This window comes from Leptodactylus fuscus, chromosome 5 (assembly GCF_031893055.1).
Source record: "Leptodactylus fuscus isolate aLepFus1 chromosome 5, aLepFus1.hap2, whole genome shotgun sequence".
NCBI classification, from domain to species: domain Eukaryota; kingdom Metazoa; phylum Chordata; class Amphibia; order Anura; family Leptodactylidae; genus Leptodactylus; species Leptodactylus fuscus.
This window is the reverse complement of record NC_134269.1, coordinates 31191896-31213093: the sequence shown is the minus strand read 5'-3', so window position 1 is coordinate 31213093 and position 21198 is coordinate 31191896. Positions and strand designations below refer to the sequence as shown.

Genomic DNA, 21198 nt, shown 5'->3' with positions numbered 1-21198 from the left:
CTCGGTGGGGGCCAGGAGTAGGAGGTCGTCGGTGTATAGCAGGAACTTCACCTCTCGGTTGTTCTGGGTGAGGCCTGGGGTTGTTGAGGCCTCCAGGGCTGTAGCCAGTTCATTGATATAGATGTTGAAGAGTGTTGGGCTCAGGCTACAGCCTTGTCTGACCCCTCGGGCCTGTTGGAAGTATGCTGTCCTTTTCCTATTCACCTTCACACTGCATTGGTTTCCGGGGGAAGGAGCTCTTGATGACGTCGTACGTTCTTCCTCCTATTCCACTCTCTAGGAGTTTGAGGAGTAGGCCTGGGTGCCATATTGAATCAAACGCCTTCTTAAAGTCTACGAAGCAGGCGAATATCTTGCCTCTTCTGGTGTTGTGGACGTGCGTCTTGATGAGGCTGTGCAGGGTGTAGATATGGTCTGTGGTGCGGTGGTTTGGCATGAACCCTGCTTGGCTCTTGCTGAGGGCCCCATGTTGTGTGAGGAAGGTGAGGATTCTGTTATTGATGATGCTGTTGAACAGTTTCCCCAGCGTGCTGCTGACACAGATCCCTCTGTAGTTGTTGGGGTCGTATTGGTCTCCATTCTTGTAGATGGGGTTTATGAGGCCTTTGTTCCAGTCTTGGGGGAAGTGTCCAGCATTGAGCACGAGGGTGAATAGCTTTGCCAGTGCCGCGTGTATTGCTGGAGAGCTGTGTTTGATCATCTCTGGTAGGATGCCGTCAGGGCCACTGGCCTTTTTGCCTTTCAGCAGGGCAATTCTTTCTTGTATGTCTTTTATGGGGATTGGTGAGTCCAGAGGGTTCTGGTATTCTTTGATGACTTTCTCCATATCCCTCAGTTTGGTGGTTATCTTTTGCTGTTCTGGGGTTAAGTCTTCTTCACGGATGTGTTTGTAGAGACCTCTGAAGTAGTTGAGCCAGATGTTGCCATACAATACTTGGGAAAATGCTTAGACCCAGTTATGTAAAGTGGAGAGAAGACTGATAAAGGAGTTTTGGGCGTGATTGGGATTACATGCATGCAAGTCAGGTCAGAGGGGACCGGCTTGCCCATCTTTGGTAATATTGGGTTTGGTGGGCAGAGAGTAGCTTGGATGTCGGCAGATGAGGAATGATGGAAGAAGTGGGAAGGTGAATTGGAGGAGAGTAAGAACATTAGATAGGAGGCCACAGAGAAGGACGTTGCAGTAGTCCTGGCGGGAGATGGTGAGGTCATGGACTAGTATTTTCGTTGAAAAAAATAACAGATTCAAGAAATGTATTTGAGGTGGAGGCAGCAGGAGATAAGTGTTTGGATGTGTGGCTTAAAAGACAAGGTAGAATCAAAGGTTTCTCTGAGACAGCCGTCTTGTAAGACTGGGGAAAGTGAGAGGCCAGAGGGCTGGGGGAAAGATTATAAATTCTGTTTTATCCATTTTTAGTTTTAGGAACTAGGAGGATCTAGTGGATAGACATTCTGGAGAGCAGACGGTTGTATACGCTGACACTGACTCGTAAGCCAGATGTGTTTCCATTGTAATAGTTTTCTGTAGGCCTTGTGTCGGCAAGTTGCGTTCTCATGGAGGAAGGTCTTGGACCTATTCTCTTTTTACTTGCTCTCACAGTGAATGAATTTGTCGTCTTCCATCTTCTGCTCTTCACTTTTGAGGAAAGCATAAACCTAGAAGTCAGAGTGTGGAGGATCTACCTAATGGGTTTCTTATCTCTCACAGATAATGAATTCCTCCGGCCATCTACACCTAATCTTCTAACCTTCTCCAGGGAAGCCTTTAATCTCTTAAAAGTGAAAGTTCTTTTAGAAACCCAAATCTTGATTGGCGTCTCCTAAATCCCTGTTCTTTGAAGAAACTCACTTCGTTCTTCTTCAGATCTATGAATCCTTTAGATGTTTTTTTTTTCTTTTACCTTTTCTCCATTTTTTTTTTTTTTTGTACGTGATTGAAATGTGGATTATGTATCGTTTGCCTCCATAACCTCTTGTCCTAGCGGATGACATTGTTAAGCTTTCTAGCTGCTGCCTGACATTGAGCTGTTTTCCTTAGTGAATATCCAATAATCCAGATGTTGAAAGGCTTGGCTATATTTTGCTGCTCTCACACGTCTCCCATGTGGCTTCTGTTTGATTCCTGTAGTGGCAGACGAATGTTCAGCTTAAACATGGAGGAAATATGAGACGGCAACACAATAAGGGTCTAAAGACAGAGGCTACTAGAGCAGTTCTGGGACTATGGGGGCAAGTCAGGGAGTGCATGAGCTCTAAAACAGACCAGCATGAAACCCCTGGCCCTGCAATACAATAATTCCATCAGATATGAAGACGCTTCTTGTATGTGCCGCCCCTATGACCTTATGTACTATTACCTAACCCTCTTGTATTTTTTTTTCCATACTGGTGTACAAAGCTTTCTTCTATAAATCTCTCATTGTTTTCCCAGTGGTACTGAACCTTTTATCTCCAAGCATGGCAGGATGTCTATAAGTACATGCATGGGCCTAGCTGGGTCAACCAGGTCACCTAATGTTTCCTCCAGACCCTTCTTTGTAACTCAGGACACCATTTTTTGTAGTAAAATTCTTTCCTCTTTTTGTTTGTAGGAACAGCTGTAAAGTGCAGAGTTATGAAGGCTCCAGTCTGGTGTTAGATGTTTGTACTCAGGTGGGTAGACCTGGTGGTAAGATCTCAATAACGTAATGTACAACTTTCCATTATGGAATCCTGGGCAACTCTTTGACATATTTTGACTTAATGGGGTTTTCTGGGACTTGCTGTACTCATGGATATACTAACCTGAGGATAGATGATCAATGTGATCACCTCTCTAATGGAGAGTCTTGGAACCAGACAAGGACAAGGGTATACTGGTTACCAGTGTGATCGGCAATACTCAATGCCAAGTAGATAATAATAATCATCGTAATACATTATATTTATATAGCACCAACATATTCCACACCACTGTACAAATCGTAGGGTTAAAGAACAGACAAAAAGAGACATTACAGAGTAATAAAGCAAGTCACACAATGGGAGCGACGACCCTGCTCACAAGAGCTTACAATCTAGAAAAACCCAAGATGGGAGTGTAATATTGTCCCATAGAACTGTTACATACTAAGACTTTGCTTTTACCTGCAGCAAGAAGATGACTCTCCGAGCATTGAGAAGAGAGAAGGTCATGCAACAGATGAGGAGAAGCTGGCGTCTGCTCCAGCACCTAAAGCCGTGGACAGTGGGGTCAAAAGTCAGCAAGACGAGGACCAGGAGTTTTTCGAGTGCCCCAATGACGCTACTTCAGGTATATACAATAGTCTTACCTGTCATGTAGTCGTACTAGTGCTCTATTTGCACATAAGTAACGGCCACCTCAATGTTTTCTTTCAGGAAAGCAGTCATCTCAGGAGGGGTCTGAGCCTTCACCTCAAGTGAGTATCTGTGGGGAACATGATATTATGTAATGTATTTACTATACGGCTTTGGAATATATAGTGCTGAGGATGAATGTATGGACATAGTGTAAATGCTGCTGCTGTAGAATTGTATGTGTGTAATATAATAATATCCTATTAATATTATAAAGGTGAAAGTTTGTGTGTTTGGATGTTTGTGGGTTTGTGTGTTTGGATGTTTGTTACTCAATCACGCAAAACCCACTCGACCAATTTGGCTGAAATTTTCCACAAACATAGTCACTACACTCGATTGCGCAATAGGCTACTTTTCGTCACAATAGCGCACATACGTTTTTCCCAGGACCCCCACAAAACCCAAACTCACATCACTATCTCTGCAATCTCACACACTTTGGACCATAGCAAGCCACAAAATTCATATTACCCTCTACAGCAGAGGTCAGCAACCCCTGGCACACGTGCCAAGAGTGGCACTCCTGCCATATTTCACAGGCATGCCAGCAGCACAGGACCTGCAAGAGTTATATGAAGTCCGAGTCTCTTCAGTGGGCTGCTAGAGCTGAGGCATAAGGACACTCCCCTTTGAGAGGGTGCAGGAAACTCAGGGGGGTGGAGCTTAATCACTCAGGTCTCTGCCTCCTATAGTGGTCTGCATCCTGCTAACATTCCCCGAGGAGAAGAGGAAGCTGCTAGCAAAGTGAAACTGAAAAACACACAGGTACATAGGATTACTGTTCTCATTAATGTCCGGCATTTGGGGTTATTAGTTTAGTGTTAGTAACTCCATTTGCCTCACATTAATAGGAATAAACCCCATCATGTCCCCCATATTAACCCCTGTGTGCCTCATATTAATAGGAATAAACCCCATCATGTCCCTCATATTAACCCCTGTGTGCCTCACATTATTAGGAATAAACCCCATCATGTCCCTCATATTAACCCCTGTGTGCCTCACATTATTAGGAATAACCCCCATCATGTCCCTCATATTAACCCCTGTGGGCCTCATATAAAGGTTACTAATATGTGAGACATATGGAGGTAATAATAAAAGACCTCAATAATGAAGATACTTAATTATTACCTCCAAGTCTCTCACATATCAGTAACTCTTACCCAAGGGTTAATGTGAGGGACATGATGGGGTTAATTGCTATTAATAAGAGGCGCATGGAGTTACTAAACTGTCATGCACAGGGACAGACTTTATGTTGCTTGCTCAAGAGTATCCTGTGCCCAAAATCTACATGTACTGGCGGAAAATGACAAATCATACAATGTCGTATATCGAAGTATATTCACTTGAAATACCTCTATCCCAAAGACACTATGTACAGTTTATACCAACACCGTATAGCGGCTGAAATACAAATTACATTCAACAGAAAAGTCTCACGTATTCTCAGAATTACAGCAAAAACAAGATACAAAGTTACATTTTGTATCCCATACCTTATACACAGTACGAAAACCTTACCCGCGCCTATATATACCCACTTTCACAATCACCGCAGACGAAGTCGCGGGTACCAGCTAGTATAGGTATAAAATCTCCTACTAATTTGTTCCTCAATCGCAGCAAAACGGCCGCATGGATTTGGCTGGAATTTTACACACAAATACATTGGGTCCTGGTTTCAAACATAGGCTACATAGTAGTCCCGTGCACGCCCACTCTCTGCCACCGCTAACGAAAATTTCCCAGTCGGGCTACACTCAAGGACCTGAGATGACATCATCCCGGAGCTTTGCGCCGTTCCCCGATGGGCTGGGCTGACTGTGTGGGTGCGTGTGTGTATATGTATATGTATATATATATATATATATATATATATATATATATATATATATATATATATATATATATATATATATATATCTGTCATATGGCTTGTATTTCTATGTATCTACGTTGTGAGTTATTAGTAATTGGTAGAAACAATGTAAACAATTCCAGGTTCTTATCAGTTCTCAGGGTCTCAGGTCAGTGATTTCTGTAAGATGCCATAAACCCATGTGACAGATTTAACCCCTTCTCTAATGTTTGAAGCAGGGTCATAAGTTTATACTCATAAATCCGTCGCTCTTTCCTTGATTTAAAATTCCCTCTTAAAACCAAAATTTTCATGTGATCGGTGATATTATGATCCTCATTGCAGAAATCTTTTGACATGGGAAGGTCCATTCTTCGTTCTCTAATTGTATGGCGTTGTGAATTCATACGCATTCTAAGTTGCTGTCCAGTCTCTCCAACATACAGATTTTCAGTGGGACATTTGGTGCAAATGATCAAATACACTACATTAGGTGTGTTATAGGTGAACGTACCTGGGATTTGATATTCCCTGTTAGAGTTTGATATCTCTATCTTGTCGGTGGTCAGTATGTGGGGGCAGGTTTTGCACCTCTTATTTCCACATGGGAATGTTCCTGTGTTAGTTGGAGGTGACAGTGAGCTTCTAACCACCATATTCCTGAGGTTTGGTGGCTGTCTGTCGCACAGGAGAGGGGGGTCTGGAAATATGGATGTTAGACGGTTGTCTTTTTTGCAGTAGTGGATGTAGTTTGTGTGTGATTCCTCTCAGCGTCTCCAGGTGGGGGTTATATGTGACGACCAGGGGCACCCGATTGTTTTCCTGTTTTGTATTGTATTTTAATAACTCTGATCTTGGTATTCTGGTGGCCCTGGTGATTTGGTTATCAATTGTTCTTGGATGGTAACCCTGCCTCAAGAATGTGTTTTTGAAGCCTCCAAGGTGTTCGTCTCTATCCGCAGGGTTTGAACATATGCGATGATATCTGATAGCCTGGCTAAATGGTTTTTCAATTTACTTGAGAAAGGAGCCTAGAGTTCCGAAATGTTATAATCTGTCATCATTATTAGTTAGCCATTAAAATGGTATCAACTACTGAAGACTATCAAGGTGTTTTTTTTTTTGTTTTTTTTTTATATTTCCAAACAATACTAGGTAAAAAAATATGCAAATCTGTTCTCCAGGAGGTAATTAGGAGAACAGTGCCTCTGTATGCTGCCCTCTAGGGGCAGCTCCCTTAACATCATGCATGACTCAGTTATAAAGTCTTTTTAATCATAATGTGGATTTAATTGCCAAATCAGTATTTCTGTCCCAAAAGGAACAGATTCCCAGAAATACTGATTTGGCAATTAAATCCACTTTATGATTAAAAAGACTTTATAACTGAGTCGTTCATGATGTTAAGGATGCCGCCCTCTATAGGGTGGCGTACAGAGTGCACTGTTCTCCTAATTACATCCTGGAGAATAGATTTGCATATTTTTTACCCAGAATCCCTAGCGGAGCAGGAATGACTTGTAAGTCTCCGTACTGCCTATGTAGGCGAACACTCTCCCTAATGTGTACGATTGTCCCCAAACAATACTAGGGAGTCAAATGTGTGTAACGCTGCCCCCTAGTGGAAACTTTGTATTGCATTTGCTCTTTTTATTTACTAGTCCTTCTTCTGACATGTTGCAGTGGATGTAACAATTTACTTCACCTTGTTAATAACGTTATATTATGTATTATTTATGTATTAAGCTTATTAATATAGCGACATCACATTCTGCAGCGCTTTGTGTATCTGGGATTTTTTTTTCTTTGTTTTGTTTAAAGGGGATATCTGGCCACAAAAGAATTTTACCTTTAACCTGTGGATAAGTCATCAGTATGTGATCTGTAAGGGTCCGGCACCTGGACCTCACACAGATCAGCTATTGCAGCAGCCTCCTGATGCTAGAAGCCTCTAATGGATAGGGAGTGGGTGCTACACCGCCTCCATACAAGTAATAGGAGCGACACTGCAGACCCATCCACGGTGACACACCTGGAGGCTGCTAGAACAGCTGATCAGTGCTGGATCCAGGCAGGTGTGTAACTAAAGACTCATGGGCCCTAGTGCAAAAGCTCAGATTGAAGCCCCGCCATGTACATCGATCCATTTACACAGGTGACTGGAGACCCCCATTCTTGTGATTAGTGGGGGTCCCAGCGGTCAGATACTTGTTCTCTATCCACAGCATGAGCTATGGTTGCCGGAAAATGTTTAGTTTTCCATATTGTAGTGTTATTCTGTGATGTAACAGTAGGTGGCAGCAGTTACATGTATTATTAAGTGAAGTCACTTAGTGCACTTGGTATTGCAGTGGATTTTACCCTTATAGGCTCCATTATAGTTGGATCCACCAGTGTCCATGTGTAACCACTGAAACAGCAGTCCAGCTCTGCGTCGTTCAGGTCCCCGACAGAACCCAGTGACTGAGCGTACAACGCTAGTGTGAACCTAGCGCCACATATTATACTATATTGTAATGCAGATTTTTGGTCAGGGAGAGACAAGTGTAAAAAAGATGCAAAGGACAGAGATAATGGGGGGGGGGGGGGGGCAAAGTGATAACTGTTCTATTATCTGTGGACCCACCATTATGTCTATGGTACTAGAATAAGCCACATGTATGTAACATTTATTATAGGGGTATTCCCACCTTATAAGTGTGTGGATATGTCTAAAACATGATGTTAAAGGGGGGGTTCCGGGACGTATTAATTGAAGACATATGTGTGTAATAGGGGGGTCTGACATCTTGGACTTGTGTGGATTAGCAGTCTGAAGCTGTATGAGTTTTCTGAGCGCTGCTTCTGATTCACAGACCAAGAGAATGGAATGAGCTGCAATACCAAGCACAGCCACTATACCAATGTTTGGCGCTGTGCACAGTAAGTCATGAAGAGGTCACAGAGTTCACCCGAATGCTGTGGTCCCTTCAAAATGCTGATTGTCCGGGGGTGCAGCTGTAGATATTGATTGATGTTCTATCCTAAGGATAGGTCATCAATTGATAAGCCCAGGCCTTTCATACCATGTAATAGGTTGTCTACTTTGGGCAACGCAATGTCTATTTACGGGTCACACAAGAAGCTGCTCAGTTCGTGTCTCCTATGGTCAGATACTATTACCGGGGAAAAGTTTGGCCACTCTCATTTCTACTGTATTGACACGGCAGGAGAAATGTGTGCTACTTTAGGGTGCGTTCACATGTTCAGGTTTTCAGATGCTGTTTTTGCAGCCAAAACCAAGTGTGGATCATGAATTGAGTAAAATATATATACAGATAGATAGATAGATAGATAGATAGGTGATAGATAGATAGATATGTGATAGATCTATCTATCTATCTATCTATCACATATCTATCTATCTATCTATCTATCTATCTATCTATCTATCTATCTATCTATCTATCTATCTATCTATCATCTATCTCCTATCTATCTATCTATCTATCTATCTATCACATATCTATCTATCATCTATCTATCTATCTATCACATATCTATCTATCTATCACCTATCTATCTATCTATCTATCTATCTATCTATCTATCTATCTATCTATCTATCATCTATCTATCTATCTATCTATCACATATCTATCTATCATCTATCTATCTATCTATCTATCATCTATCTCCTATCTATCTATCACATATCTATCTATCTATCATCTATCTATCATCTATCATCTATCTATCTATCACATATCTATCTATCAGATACATAGATATGTGATAGATATGACATGGATGGATGGATAGATAGATAGATATGTGATAGATATGTGATAGATAGATTGATAGATATGTGATAGATAGATAGATATTTCATAGATAGATAGACACACGCACTGTAAGCTTCAGCATCAGATAGCATTACAACACCCATGGGATCAGGAGACTTCTTCTGTATACCGCTCCTATATATACTATAGGCTTCTTAGGGCTGCAGATTAGGACAAATTAGAAGACTCAGCATTGTCAGGGACACATCTAAACAGGATGATCCCTTCAAGGTCACAAGGAGCCGCAGATAATCCCGCTGTCGGAGTGTCACCGTCATGTAGTATATTTTGTATCTGAGTCACTTGTCTAAGCTGCTATTTTTTTGCTGTAATTTTTTTTAATTTATTTTTATTTTTCTACTTTTTTCTTTTAATGACTTGTGTACAGCTTTCCAGCTCAGGTCCGTGGTCTGTAAAACGTGTCTTTCTATCTGTTACAAAACTACAAGTCCCAGCATTCCCTACAAGCCCTGCTTCCGTGCAGATGTTATACTGAGATTACAATACCGCGCTCGCACATCCGCACCGACACATGGCAGCAAACAGTGATCTGTGCTGGGATGGTAAAACATTACAGCAAAACGGATATTGCAAATGGCAGAATGTTTGATGAGGTTTTAGCTATTGTGCATGAAACTAGACAATCCCATAAAGTCTTGATAAGAGGAGGGAGTGAACTGGGGTCTTCTGTCTCTGCAGTGCAGCAGCTCGCTCAGTTTAGGGAGTCAAAACCCCATGGACGCTTTCTACCTGAGTGACAGAGCTGCGGTGCTTACTCTCATCCGAGAGGAGGTAACGGTCATCTAGGTCTACATGGACCCATCTCTGTCATCACCCGACGACCATCTTTACACCCCATAGACCTATCATTACTGTAGTTACTATTGCTTCATCACCAGCGTACCATCCTGCTATGATGTAGAGACGTAGTCGTGTCATGGTCATGTGGTCACTGCTAGATTTGCTTCATTGTTGTCCAGGGATCATTTATGCTGTACGTGAGCATGTGCCGCAACGCCGCACGTCCCAGGAAAGTCGCAGTGATAACGCAATATTGTAAAAAGTTGCACATTTTTATGCAAAAGCCCAGTTTGAGGCAATTTTTTTGTACATCAGAAAATGGGTGCACAAGGCATGATAAATCTCTGCTAATGTGCACTGAGCCCAAAAACCCATTGGGCCAATATTCCTATATGCCCTCCATACAACAAAATATGCTTCCCCTATCCTGCCCTATAGGTGATAATGAGTGACGCTCCGTAATAAATTCACGTAACAATTGATAGTTGCAGCCATTGATCATCTCCTGTATCGTGTGTCTGTGCTCATGTGCTTACCATGCTAGAGGTTTATATGTCCCTTACATGATGATGTTCCCAAAACAGCAATTCCACCAGAAAAACAGGTAGAGACCCCCAAAGCCTTATTGCTGGTCACATGACCCGGCTGAGGACTGGTAGGGAATGGATAACTCACAAATACAGACACCAGAAAAAAAAAATTGTGGGCATGTTACTTTATTTTTTATTTCTTTTGGAGGGGCAATTTTCGACAACAAGGCTTATCCTGTATAGGACACGGATACGTGGAATTGCTGTTTAGTTCACTCCACGCCAGGTGTATATTTTTGTATATATGTGACCTGTGATGACTCTCCCATCTCTCTATCTAAAGATCATTATGAAAGAGATTGAAGTCAAGGACTGGCAGGTGAAGTATGAGCAGAGCCATGCTGAGGTGCTGGAGATGAGGTAATGTCCTGTCCACGTGTATGATGGTGACCGGTGATCTATATCGTTGGGTTTATTTGTGTCCTTGTGTCTTATAGGAAAATCGTTTCTGAATATGAGAAAACCATTGCCCAGATGATTGGTGAGTTATATAATATTATCTGTGCCTACAGGATGCCCGTGTGACCTACACTATGTGATCAAAAGTATCCTGGCTGAGAATGACTTACAAGTTGGTGGCGCCCTCCATCGGTAATACTGGATACAATATGGTGTTGGCCCACCCTTAGCCTTGATGACAGCTTCCACTCTGGCAGGCATACGTTCAATCAGGTGCTGGAAGGTTTCTTGGGGAATGGCAGCCCATTCTTCACGGAGTGCTGCACTGAGGAGAGGTATCGATTGTAGGTCGGTGAGGCCTGGCACCAAGTCGGCGTTCCAAAACATCCCAAAGGTGTTCTATAGGATTCACGTCAGGACTCTGTGCAGGCCAGTCCATTACAGAGATGTTATTGTCGTGTCACCACTCCGCCACAGGCCGTGCAGTATGAACAGGTGCTCCATCGTGTTGAAAGATGCAATCGCCATCCCCGAATTGCTCTTCAACAGTGGGAAGTAAGAAGGTGTTTAATACATCAATGTAGGCCTGTGCTGTGATAGTGCCACGCAAAACAACAAGGGGTGCAAGCCCCCTCCATGAAAAACACCACCACACCATAACACCACCGCCTCCGAATTTTACTGTTGGCACTACATACGCTGGCAGATGACATTCACCAGGCATTCGCCATACCCACACCCTGCCATCAGATCGCCACATTGTGTACCGTGATTCATCAGTCCGCACAACGTTTTTCCACTGTTCAATCGTCCAATGTTTACGCTCCTTACACCAAGCAAGGCGTTGTTTGGCATTGACCTGCGTGATGTGTGGCACCCAATCACCTGACCACGTTCGAAGTCCGTGAGTTCTGCGGAGCGCCCCATTCTGCTCTCTCACGATGTCTAATGTCTACTGAGGTCGCTGATATGGAGTACCTGGCAGTAGGGGGCAGCACAATGCACCTAATATGAAAAACGTATGTTTTTGGGGGTGTCTGGATACTTTTGATCACATAGTGTACTTTATCTTACCAATATCATGGTGACGTGAAGGTTTATGGTGGTCATCTCTATCCAGCACCTAGACGTGACTCGAAATGTTGAATGGTGCCCATAACGTTTATAACTGGTTCTTTAGAACACCATTTTTAGGTGGTTGGGGAAGGATTACCATACAACCATAAAGACTGGACCTAAAACCCATGGTGACGATAAGATACTACTTTAGTGCCTAAGTTGTCACCACAAACGCAAACATTTTTGGATAAATGTGGAGCCAAATACCTAAAAACTGCAGTGACAATGTCTCCGCCATGGTTTTAATGGTCCTTGGGGTCAGGCTGTGGAACACCATGAGAAGAATGCCACCAAATATATGATGTGGTTGTCTAACACAGCTCTCAGTCCCTCCTAGACTCTGGATCTGCAACCTGTATTTTGATACCCTTAGGGTTGACCTGTTATGTTCTAGTATAAATGCCTCTGCCATATACTTTCTGTAATGTTTGCTTTTGTAAAAATCTTGTCTGTAGAGGATGAGCAGAAGAGTAAGATGACCTCCCAGAAGAGTCTACAGCAGGTCACCCTAGAGAAGGAACAAGCCCTCGCAGACCTCAACTCTGTAGAACGATCCCTATCTGACCTCTTCAGGAGATACGAGAACCTCAAAGGTGTCCTAGAAGGCTTCAAGAAGGTGACCTGGCTTGACTTACATCATATTTAGTTTTGATATATCACTAGACTTTAGTTGATAACAAGCATCGTTTCATTTTATTGCTCCAGAATGAAGAAGCTCTGAAGAAATGTGCACAAGATTACTTAGCAAGAGTGAAGCAAGAGGAGCAGAGGTACCAGGCCCTGAAAGTCCACGCAGAGGAGAAACTGAACAAGTGAGTGATCACACAACCCTCTATGGGGTTTAACAACTAAATGCCAAAATGCTGGGAAACTGAAGACTGTACCAGTCAAGGAACCTACTTCTCAAATATCCTCCAATGGTCCAAGATGTCAGTTTTACAGTCCCTGACCCTTCTCTTAAGTATAATCAGGTCCACAAGTCCCCCTCTTTCTCACAAACTTGTGTGTTTCTAAGTCACCTGAAGAAGGAACCATATGCACCATTACGGCAAATGAATGTCTTAGAATGTTGTCTCCTTCTATGAGCCAGGAATAGTAGCTTCTTCTCAGGTGATCTTCTACATGAATATCCGACCTTCCCCGAGGATAGGTGATGACTTCCAAATAGTGGGGACCTGACTGCTGGGAACTCCATCGATCATGAGAGCATGGGTCTTGTTTTTCCCATCTGAATGGAGTGATGGGTCTTATGGCCAATCTCGTTTCTTCTCCTTTATAGATTCTCCTCTGAAATATCGGAATCTTTATGCATTTTTGTCATCAGAGACCCTGTTTTTAGTGAGATGATTTAGGAAATAAAATTGGACCATATTTGCCCAGCTTTCATGGCATTATCCTGGTGACAAATTAGTCCCCATATTCTATATAGTCCGGATTCCCCTATTAGAAGACTTTGAGGTTGTCGCTTGTATGACTGGAGAACCATACTTTGGTGGGATTGCGTGAACCCCAGCCTTCTTCATGGTGGTAGTAGTAGCTGAATGAATGATGACTCTCTATAACCTAAACATCCCCCTGACCACCACCACAGTAAAGGTATGGGGGACTGGAGATGACTCCCACCAGATGATACGTTTTTTATGGTTTAGTATTGTGATTTGTAAGATCCTGGTGAATGATTTTGTTCTGATATCTTTACCCAGAACTAATTTGGATGATGTTTGTTCTTTCAGAGCCAATGAGGAGATCGCACAGGTTCGCACCAAGGCCAAAGCAGAGAGCGCAGCGTTGACGGCAGGACTAAGGAAAGAGCAGATGAAAGTGGAGTCATTGGAGAGAGCGCTGCAACAGAAGGTGCTGAGTTTATGTCCAATGTATACTTTAAAGGGAATGTCTAGTATAACCTGTTTTTAGTAAGAAGGCCAGGGAAGGTATAAAATCCCCCCCCACCAGAACCCTTACTCACCTGGCCCATGTGCTCCAGTACCTCCGGCCCTCTACTATTGGGATCTTGTATTGGCCGAAGTGAATTTGATATCCCGGTTCCAGTGGCGTAACTAGGAATGGCGGGGCCCCGTGGCAAACTTTTGACATGGGGCCCCCCCTCAACCGACACCGACGCTGAAGACATCGACCGACCCCCTCCTCCGCACTGTATTATGTCCCTTAGTAAGCCCTGCACACAGTATTATGCCCCTTAGTGGCCCCTGCACACAGTATTCTGCCCCATAGTGGCCCCTGCACACAGTATTATAGTCCATAGTGGTACCTGCACACAGTATTATCCCCATAGTGGCCCCTGCACACAATATTATGTCCATTAGTGGTCCCTGCACACAGTATTATGCCCCATAGTGGCCCCTGCACACAGTATTATCCCCCATAGCCATCCCTCAGCTATTTCTTTCTTCTTTTTTTTTTTGTATTTACCTTCTCCGGCCTATTTATCAAACACGAGTTCAATTCCTTTAAATATTTAACACTGTAGTCACACTGGTCCCTCATAAAACAGAATAATATGGCTGCATGTTACTGCACTGCACAGTAGATAAAATGAGCCCCCTCATCTGACATCACTTACTGTAGGCGATATTGAGAAATCGCTGCCCCATTGTAGCCGCTTCCTCTTGCATTTATATCAGAAAGCAGGTAGAGATAGACAACATGCAGGGGGCGGATAGAACAGGAAGTCTCTGAGGTGCAGCTTCAGCCAATAGCTGCAGAGCAGGAAGTGATGTCAGGAAGGATGAGCGTTCTGAACCACTGCTCAATGTAACTGCAGAAGTTGTCCTTTGCTGTAGAGGACCTGTACTGTACTGACCTGTATAGAAACTTGCATTTCAGGGACCAGACTGGAAGAATCAGTGGCCCATATATGTTACTGACCCTCGTAACTCCATTATGAAACATTTTGTAAAGTTTCATAGTGTTTGTAGATCTCACTATTGTTTAAAAGAAGGGAAATACCGCTCTCTCCCCATTAAATTTTGCCGCTTTTCCATCCTTGCTGCTCAGACCATGTGAATTTTGTACATGGTAAAATGGAAACCTGGACTGAACTTTTTTTTTTTATCCATTTTTCAGAACCAAGAAATCGAAGAGCTGACGAAGATCTGTGACGAGCTAATCGCCAAGATGGGAAAGAGTGACTGATGACCCTCTCCCCTTCTCATGATGACCCTCCTCTCCCACTACTTGTCACCTGGCTCCAAAACTGCATGAGCCCTGTACCTTTAAGAGACTGTGCACTCTCTTTCTAGCTACAAGACATGTACTGAATACCCCTGGCTCCCGATACCAGATGGAAGAGCACACTTGATGTATATTTCTTTAATAACTAATGGACCCTTCTTGTTTCGGTGCTGAACATGTGTTGCCTATGTACCAGGCTTTACCACTATTGTCATATGATAGGTGCTGCTGGAACCGTGCTTGTCAATAACCAAGGTACAATTGCTGTGTGGCCCTAGCATGGAGCCCAATAGATGCCCCTCTTCTGAGACGTACTGGTGTCCAGCTGATGGAGACGTAAGATTTTATAAGCCTCTTAAGCAGCAGTGTTAACAAGGCTCTTACTATGCAGTACATGATATCTGCAATGTTACCGGGGACCCGATCTTATACATTTACAGGAGTCCATGTACAGGAATCTTTTTTAATTTTTTGGGTCCATGAATCATCAAGGGGTTAATGTAAATTTGACCATCTCGGTACACTTTTCACCCCGCATCATCTGAACGTCTCCTAAGAGGATCAGGCAGGGTTTAGCTGTGCTGACGGTGATAATCATACAATATTGGCTGGTCCAATAGACGACTTGAAGAATAGTCTTGAAGTGCTGTTGAGGGTTCATTGAAGACCATAGAAAGTACAGTCTTTGAACTTGAAGACAAACTATATAATCTTTATTGAAAGGGACCCAAGACCTGTAGATTTAGAATGATGGAGCAGTGTGGTTGGGGCACCTTGAGGACCTACCGAAGGTCCTTCTTACCATTACACCACCTACTGCTAAGGAGGTGCTGAGTCTAGTAGTGGGTTGTCAGTCCAACACCAAAGGGAGAAGGGGTGACTTTTAGATTAGTAGGACCAGAATGGACGTCACGTGTAGCTACTTGGATTGGTGAGAGTTTTCATCTAGTTACTGGTTCCATTGAGTGGATACCTACATAGCCAAGCATCTGAACTTCCGAAATGCATTGGCTGTACTCTCTGTACTAGTGAAGGCAAGTGGTGGCCAATTTCGTTGGCCCATACTGAGGGGATCCAATTGTACCTCCGCTTTGTTGAATGGTATGGACAATGAAGAGACAACTACGCAGTTGTAGTGTAAGAGGCCTTTTTGCACAGAATGAAGCCAAACGTCACATGGTCTCCATGAGTCTTACAATTTATTTTTTCTCTATCGTTGGGCTTGATTTTTTTTATTTTTTCCCCTCCTCCAATTTTTGGGATTTCTTAACTAGCTTTCTCTCAATCACAACATCAGAGGGCCCGCCATGGAGTGTTGATACTGACCTCTATGAGAAAATTCCTTCTCTTACATAGGGTGGATTGAGATCAGGACACCAGTCATAGGTTGTCTTGAATTAGTGGAAGTAGGCCAGAGGAACCTCCAAAAATGTCTGACTCATGGGGCTGTATGGGTTGTCTCGTGAAGATGAACCACTTTTTAGATCAATCCGCTGATGGCTGCAGGTCCAGCATCAGAAGCCCCCAGTGATTATCTGTTATAGGGGGGAAGCTATGGTTGTACTTATATTACTCCGACAACTGCCACTGTCGGGGAAATGTACACAGCCAAATGAATGGCCAACAATCTAATACATGGACAGGCCGGTTCCACCAGGGGGATAGAGGCTCCATTTGAGGGCTCTGCACAGTGAGTAGTAGAGGGGGTCCTGAGTGGTGGATCCCCATCATGATGTCCATGTGACAAAGTAAAGGGGTTGTCGAGATGAGACATTCCCTTTAAGTGAGATTTGGGGATTGAATATTGGGAATTTACATTTCTTTTGCCCAATGTTCCTCTTTCATTTCCCATTTCTCCGAAGTTACTAAGGGTCTATTCACACTGCATTTGTAGTGTACGTTTGGTTTGGATTGTACCTGTGCCAAAAGATTGTCCTTATGATCTCCGTTGGACTGATTTAGTTGTATGGTATAGTGTAGTCTGCTCTATAGTGGTGTATGTTTCTTTTAACATTGAAGTCTATGGAGATGTATAGCCTTGATGTACACTCCAGACACAGTGTGAATAGACCCCACGTTTTAATGACTTTTCTTAATATTTCAATCTTCCATCTCAACTTTGCCTTTGTAGCTTAGCCAATAGCATGTGTTTTTTTTAAACTTTTCATTACAGCATATTAAAGAGGTTGTCTAGAATTAGAAAGGCAGAAGCATCTAATTATTTCCCCAGAAACAGCGCCACTCGTGCACAGGTAATGCCCGGTATTGCAGCTCAATCCTTTTTTAAGTAATTGAGGACGAACTGCAATACCAGACGCGTCCTATGCACAAAAGTGGTGCTATTTCTAGGAAAACTAAAATTAGATCCTTTTTTCTGGACATCTCCTTTAAGCCCCTCCCTCCTACTGGCCTTACTTCAAGAATGACGGTGACCTTTAAGGGTCAGGAACTTTTTGCTGCTAGCCTTGTTTGCAGAAATGAATATATATTAAAGGATATATTTTTCCAGATGTGGAAGCCAAATAAGCATTCTGTTTTTGCAAGGTCCGGCCTGTACTGAGATAACTCATCCTGGCTTCATATACGTATATATTTAACCGCAGTATATTTTATATACAGCAAATCTTTTTTATATGTGCAGATAATTGACTATTCTCACACAGACAAGAAGCATTGACTAATATATGAAGACATATATATATTTTTCCTTGTTTGTTGTGTATGTATAAATGGTGTTTCCGATCTGACTCTGGGTCTTTATTTTTGTCTTCTGGGGGTAGATTTTTGGATTTAGTAAGTAAAATGTCCCTAAGGATCCTTGCACATGTAGTACACGTGTGCTAGCTGCCATATAGACTTACCGTATATACTTGAGTATAAGCCGAATTTTTCAGCCCAGTTTTTGTGCTGACAAAGCCCCCCTTGGCTTATACTCGAGTTGGCAAAAAAATAAATAAAATAGAGGGGGGGAAAAAAAAGAAGCTTGAGAAAAAAAATAAAAGTTGTAAATCCCTCCTTTCCCTAGAATACGTACAAAAGTAGAAAATGACTGTGAAACACAAACACATTAGGTATCCCTGTGTCTGACAGTGCCCGGTCTACTGAGTATAGGGGATCTGCAGTGCTCCTGTTCCATCAGGAAGGGGTTAATAGGAGCACTGCAGATACCCTATAGTCATCCAGGCTGAATTCCAAGTGGGGGAGGGGGGGGGAACCCAGTCCTCAAGCTCAGGGCAGGGAAGGGGCAGACAGACAACCAAAACACCCCCTCCCCTTCCCCAGCAACTACTGCACCCAAAAACTCCCACCATTTTAATTTTTGAAATTTTCCAGTAGCTGCTGCATTTCCCCCCCTCGGCTTATACTCGAGTCAATAAGTTTTCCCAGTTTTTTGTGGTAAAATTAGGGCCTCGGCTTATATTCGGGTCAGCTTATACTCGAGTATATATGGTATATAGGGTCCATATCTGAAAGTATGTGAATCACAAAATACTAAATCATGGAGATCCCTCTGCATTATATCTGGAGACCTTGGGACCTCTGGCGAAGACTCTGCCCCTCTTATCTCACAGATGGCGGCAGCTCCAGCCTTCTCTTACTGCGGGTATTAATCGTGTAATCGTGTCATGGTCAGATGTCTAATCCTATAACAAGACATTAACACCAGGACTCCGGCTTCCAGCTCCTCTCCTAGAACGTCCTGCAGCAGCCAGCGGACACCATGAAGGCCCTACTCCTCTTCACCCTGGTCCTCTCGCTACCTCTGGGCAGTAAGTGCAGTCTTTATATTGTTTTATTTGGTGGGGGGATAGTCCTAGTAGTGGAGCTGTAATGTCTGCGGTCACCAAGGAACTGACTTCATGTAGGACTACCCTTCTACAAGGATTCTATGACTTCCTATGGAAACCTGTAGCCTACATTCACATAACGGTGGGCGAAAACACCTTGTAGGTACTGTAAGCAGCAAATGTTTACCCCTCGGCGATACCTGGGGCCTCACCCTAAAAGCGGCTTCAACAGAGATTGGAAATATTGCTGTCACTGACTATAAAGGGATGGGAGGATCTAACAGTAATAATGTAGTACGTTTATCTATAGTCCTATAGGAAATCACATGATGCGGCATCACGCTGCACAAAGTGACAAACTCGATACTGCTACATTGGAAAGGTGGCCATAGACGGAGCATTTATGTACATCAATTAGCCATAACATTAAAACCACTGACAGGTGAGATAATATAGAATAGCTGGTGACAATGGCTTCTGTCAAGGGGTGGGATATCAGAAGAAAGTGAACAGTCAGTTCTTGAAGTTGATGTGTTGGAAGAAGGAAAAAGGGGAAAATGTAAAGATAAGAACCAAATTGTCACGGCTTCATAACTGGGTCAGAGCATCTCCAAATAGCAGGTCTTGTTAGGTGTCCCTGATATGTAGCGGGACACTAACAGAGGATCAAGGAAGGGCAACCAGTGAACCAGCAACAAGGTCAACCCCTGATGTGGAGCGGCTTACCTATGTGGTCAGATCCTACAGAACAGTTACTAAAGGACAAAAATCCTGAGAATGTTCCTACTGGCGATGATAGAAAAGTGTCCGTACACACAGGACATCACAGTTTCCTGGATATGGGGCTGCGTAGCCTGAGACCAGAGTACCTGTGGGCATATAAGCATCAGAAATGGACCACGGAGCAATGGACGAAGGCGGCCTGATATGACAGATAACATTTTATTGTATATGGATGGCCTGCTACGTGTGCATCGCTTACCTGGAGAAGACAAGCTGGTGGAGGCAATGTGATGTTCTGGTCTGTGTTCTGCTGGGAAGTGTTGGCCTCTGTTGGTAGTGGCTTCGTTCAGTAGGATAATGCTCCTTCCACACTGAAAAAACCCCAAAAAGTAATGGTTGAGAAAGTGTTTTTAACTTCTGGGAGTTTTTCTGATCAATGGAAGTCATACCTCACAATTTACAGGACTTAAAGAGGACGTGTCACCAATTAGGACATGCCTAATTAAAGATATCATTTGATTCTTGCGGATCTCCTGATCAATTCACAGTTTTTCTTTTTAAAATCCGTCCACCCGTTCAAAAGATATGATCCCTGGAAGATTAGCTATAAAAAAGCTCTGAATCACCATGGGGGCGGGAACCTTATGAAAATAAAAGGTTCCCGCCCAACTAGAGAATCAGAGCTTCTTTACAGCTAATCTTCCAGGGGCCGTATCTTTTGAACAGGTGGATGGATTTTAAAAAGAAAAACACCAAATTGATCAGGAGATCGGCAAGAATCAAATGTTATATGTTATTAAGCTTGTTTTACCTGGTGACAGGTCCTCTTAAAAGGGAGAGGGCTGTGGATTAGAGTATGTTGTATTCATGGTCAAGCCTACTAATAAAGTTTTGGTGCTAGATACCACAATAGAGCTTCAGAGCTCTTATGGAGTGCATGTCATGACGGTTCAGGAGTGGTTTGGTGGCACAATGTGGATCTCCACAATATTAAGCAGGTGGTTTTAATGTTTAGGTTAGTGGTCTGCAAATAGTTGTTGTGAAACTACAGCTCCTAGCATGCACCGACACTGTTTGCTGAAAAACTAGGGTCAATCTGACTACTAAAAAAAATTAAATAAATTAAAAATCTAATGTAGGATGATATGATGTTACAATGTTGTAATCTGGATCCTGGACAATACTGTGTATGGCTATTTCTGGGACAATATTGTGCATTGGAAACCATATGGTGGCATCATTGTGGGCTGAAGGGGGAATTACACCTACTGAGCTGTGTATTACGCACACCTACTGAGCTGTCGTCTCCATCCAAAGGAATTCCAAATTAAATATTATATAGAAAAAAAGTGGGAACATTTTACACACATTGATATTTCCCCTGGTAATGCTATTTTTTTTAACATGCCCTCCACCTACACACCACTCATCACCTCTTAGGACTACATGGCGACTGCTGTTGCACGACCAAAGATTGGCGCATAAACGTATCCTAAATAAGAATACGGTGCCATTGTCCTTGTTGCCACCAGAGGGAG

The 21198-nt window shown here is 43.0% G+C and overlaps 1 protein-coding gene across 3 annotated transcripts in view; it reads left to right on the top strand.

The window, feature by feature from the left end:
- Positions 1–17896, top strand: part of TACC1 (transforming acidic coiled-coil containing protein 1) — a 41378-nt gene extending 23482 nt beyond the window's left edge. For 2 of the 3 annotated variants that reach the window (XM_075272847.1, XM_075272845.1), the window contains 10 exons: positions 2592–2652; positions 3133–3292; positions 3379–3419; positions 9748–9840; positions 10723–10799; positions 10877–10920; positions 12413–12573; positions 12663–12769; positions 13691–13811; positions 15042–17896. In XM_075272847.1, the coding sequence (XP_075128948.1) occupies positions 2592–2652; positions 3133–3292; positions 3379–3419; positions 9748–9840; positions 10723–10799; positions 10877–10920; positions 12413–12573; positions 12663–12769; positions 13691–13811; positions 15042–15110 (934 nt within the window). In that variant the 3' untranslated portion in view covers positions 15111–17896. The remainder of the gene's footprint in view (positions 1–2591; positions 2653–3132; positions 3293–3378; positions 3420–9747; positions 9841–10722; positions 10800–10876; positions 10921–12412; positions 12574–12662; positions 12770–13690; positions 13812–15041) is intronic. The other variant, XM_075272848.1, reaches the window with a different exon arrangement.
- Positions 17897–21198: the final 3302 nt, after the last annotated feature.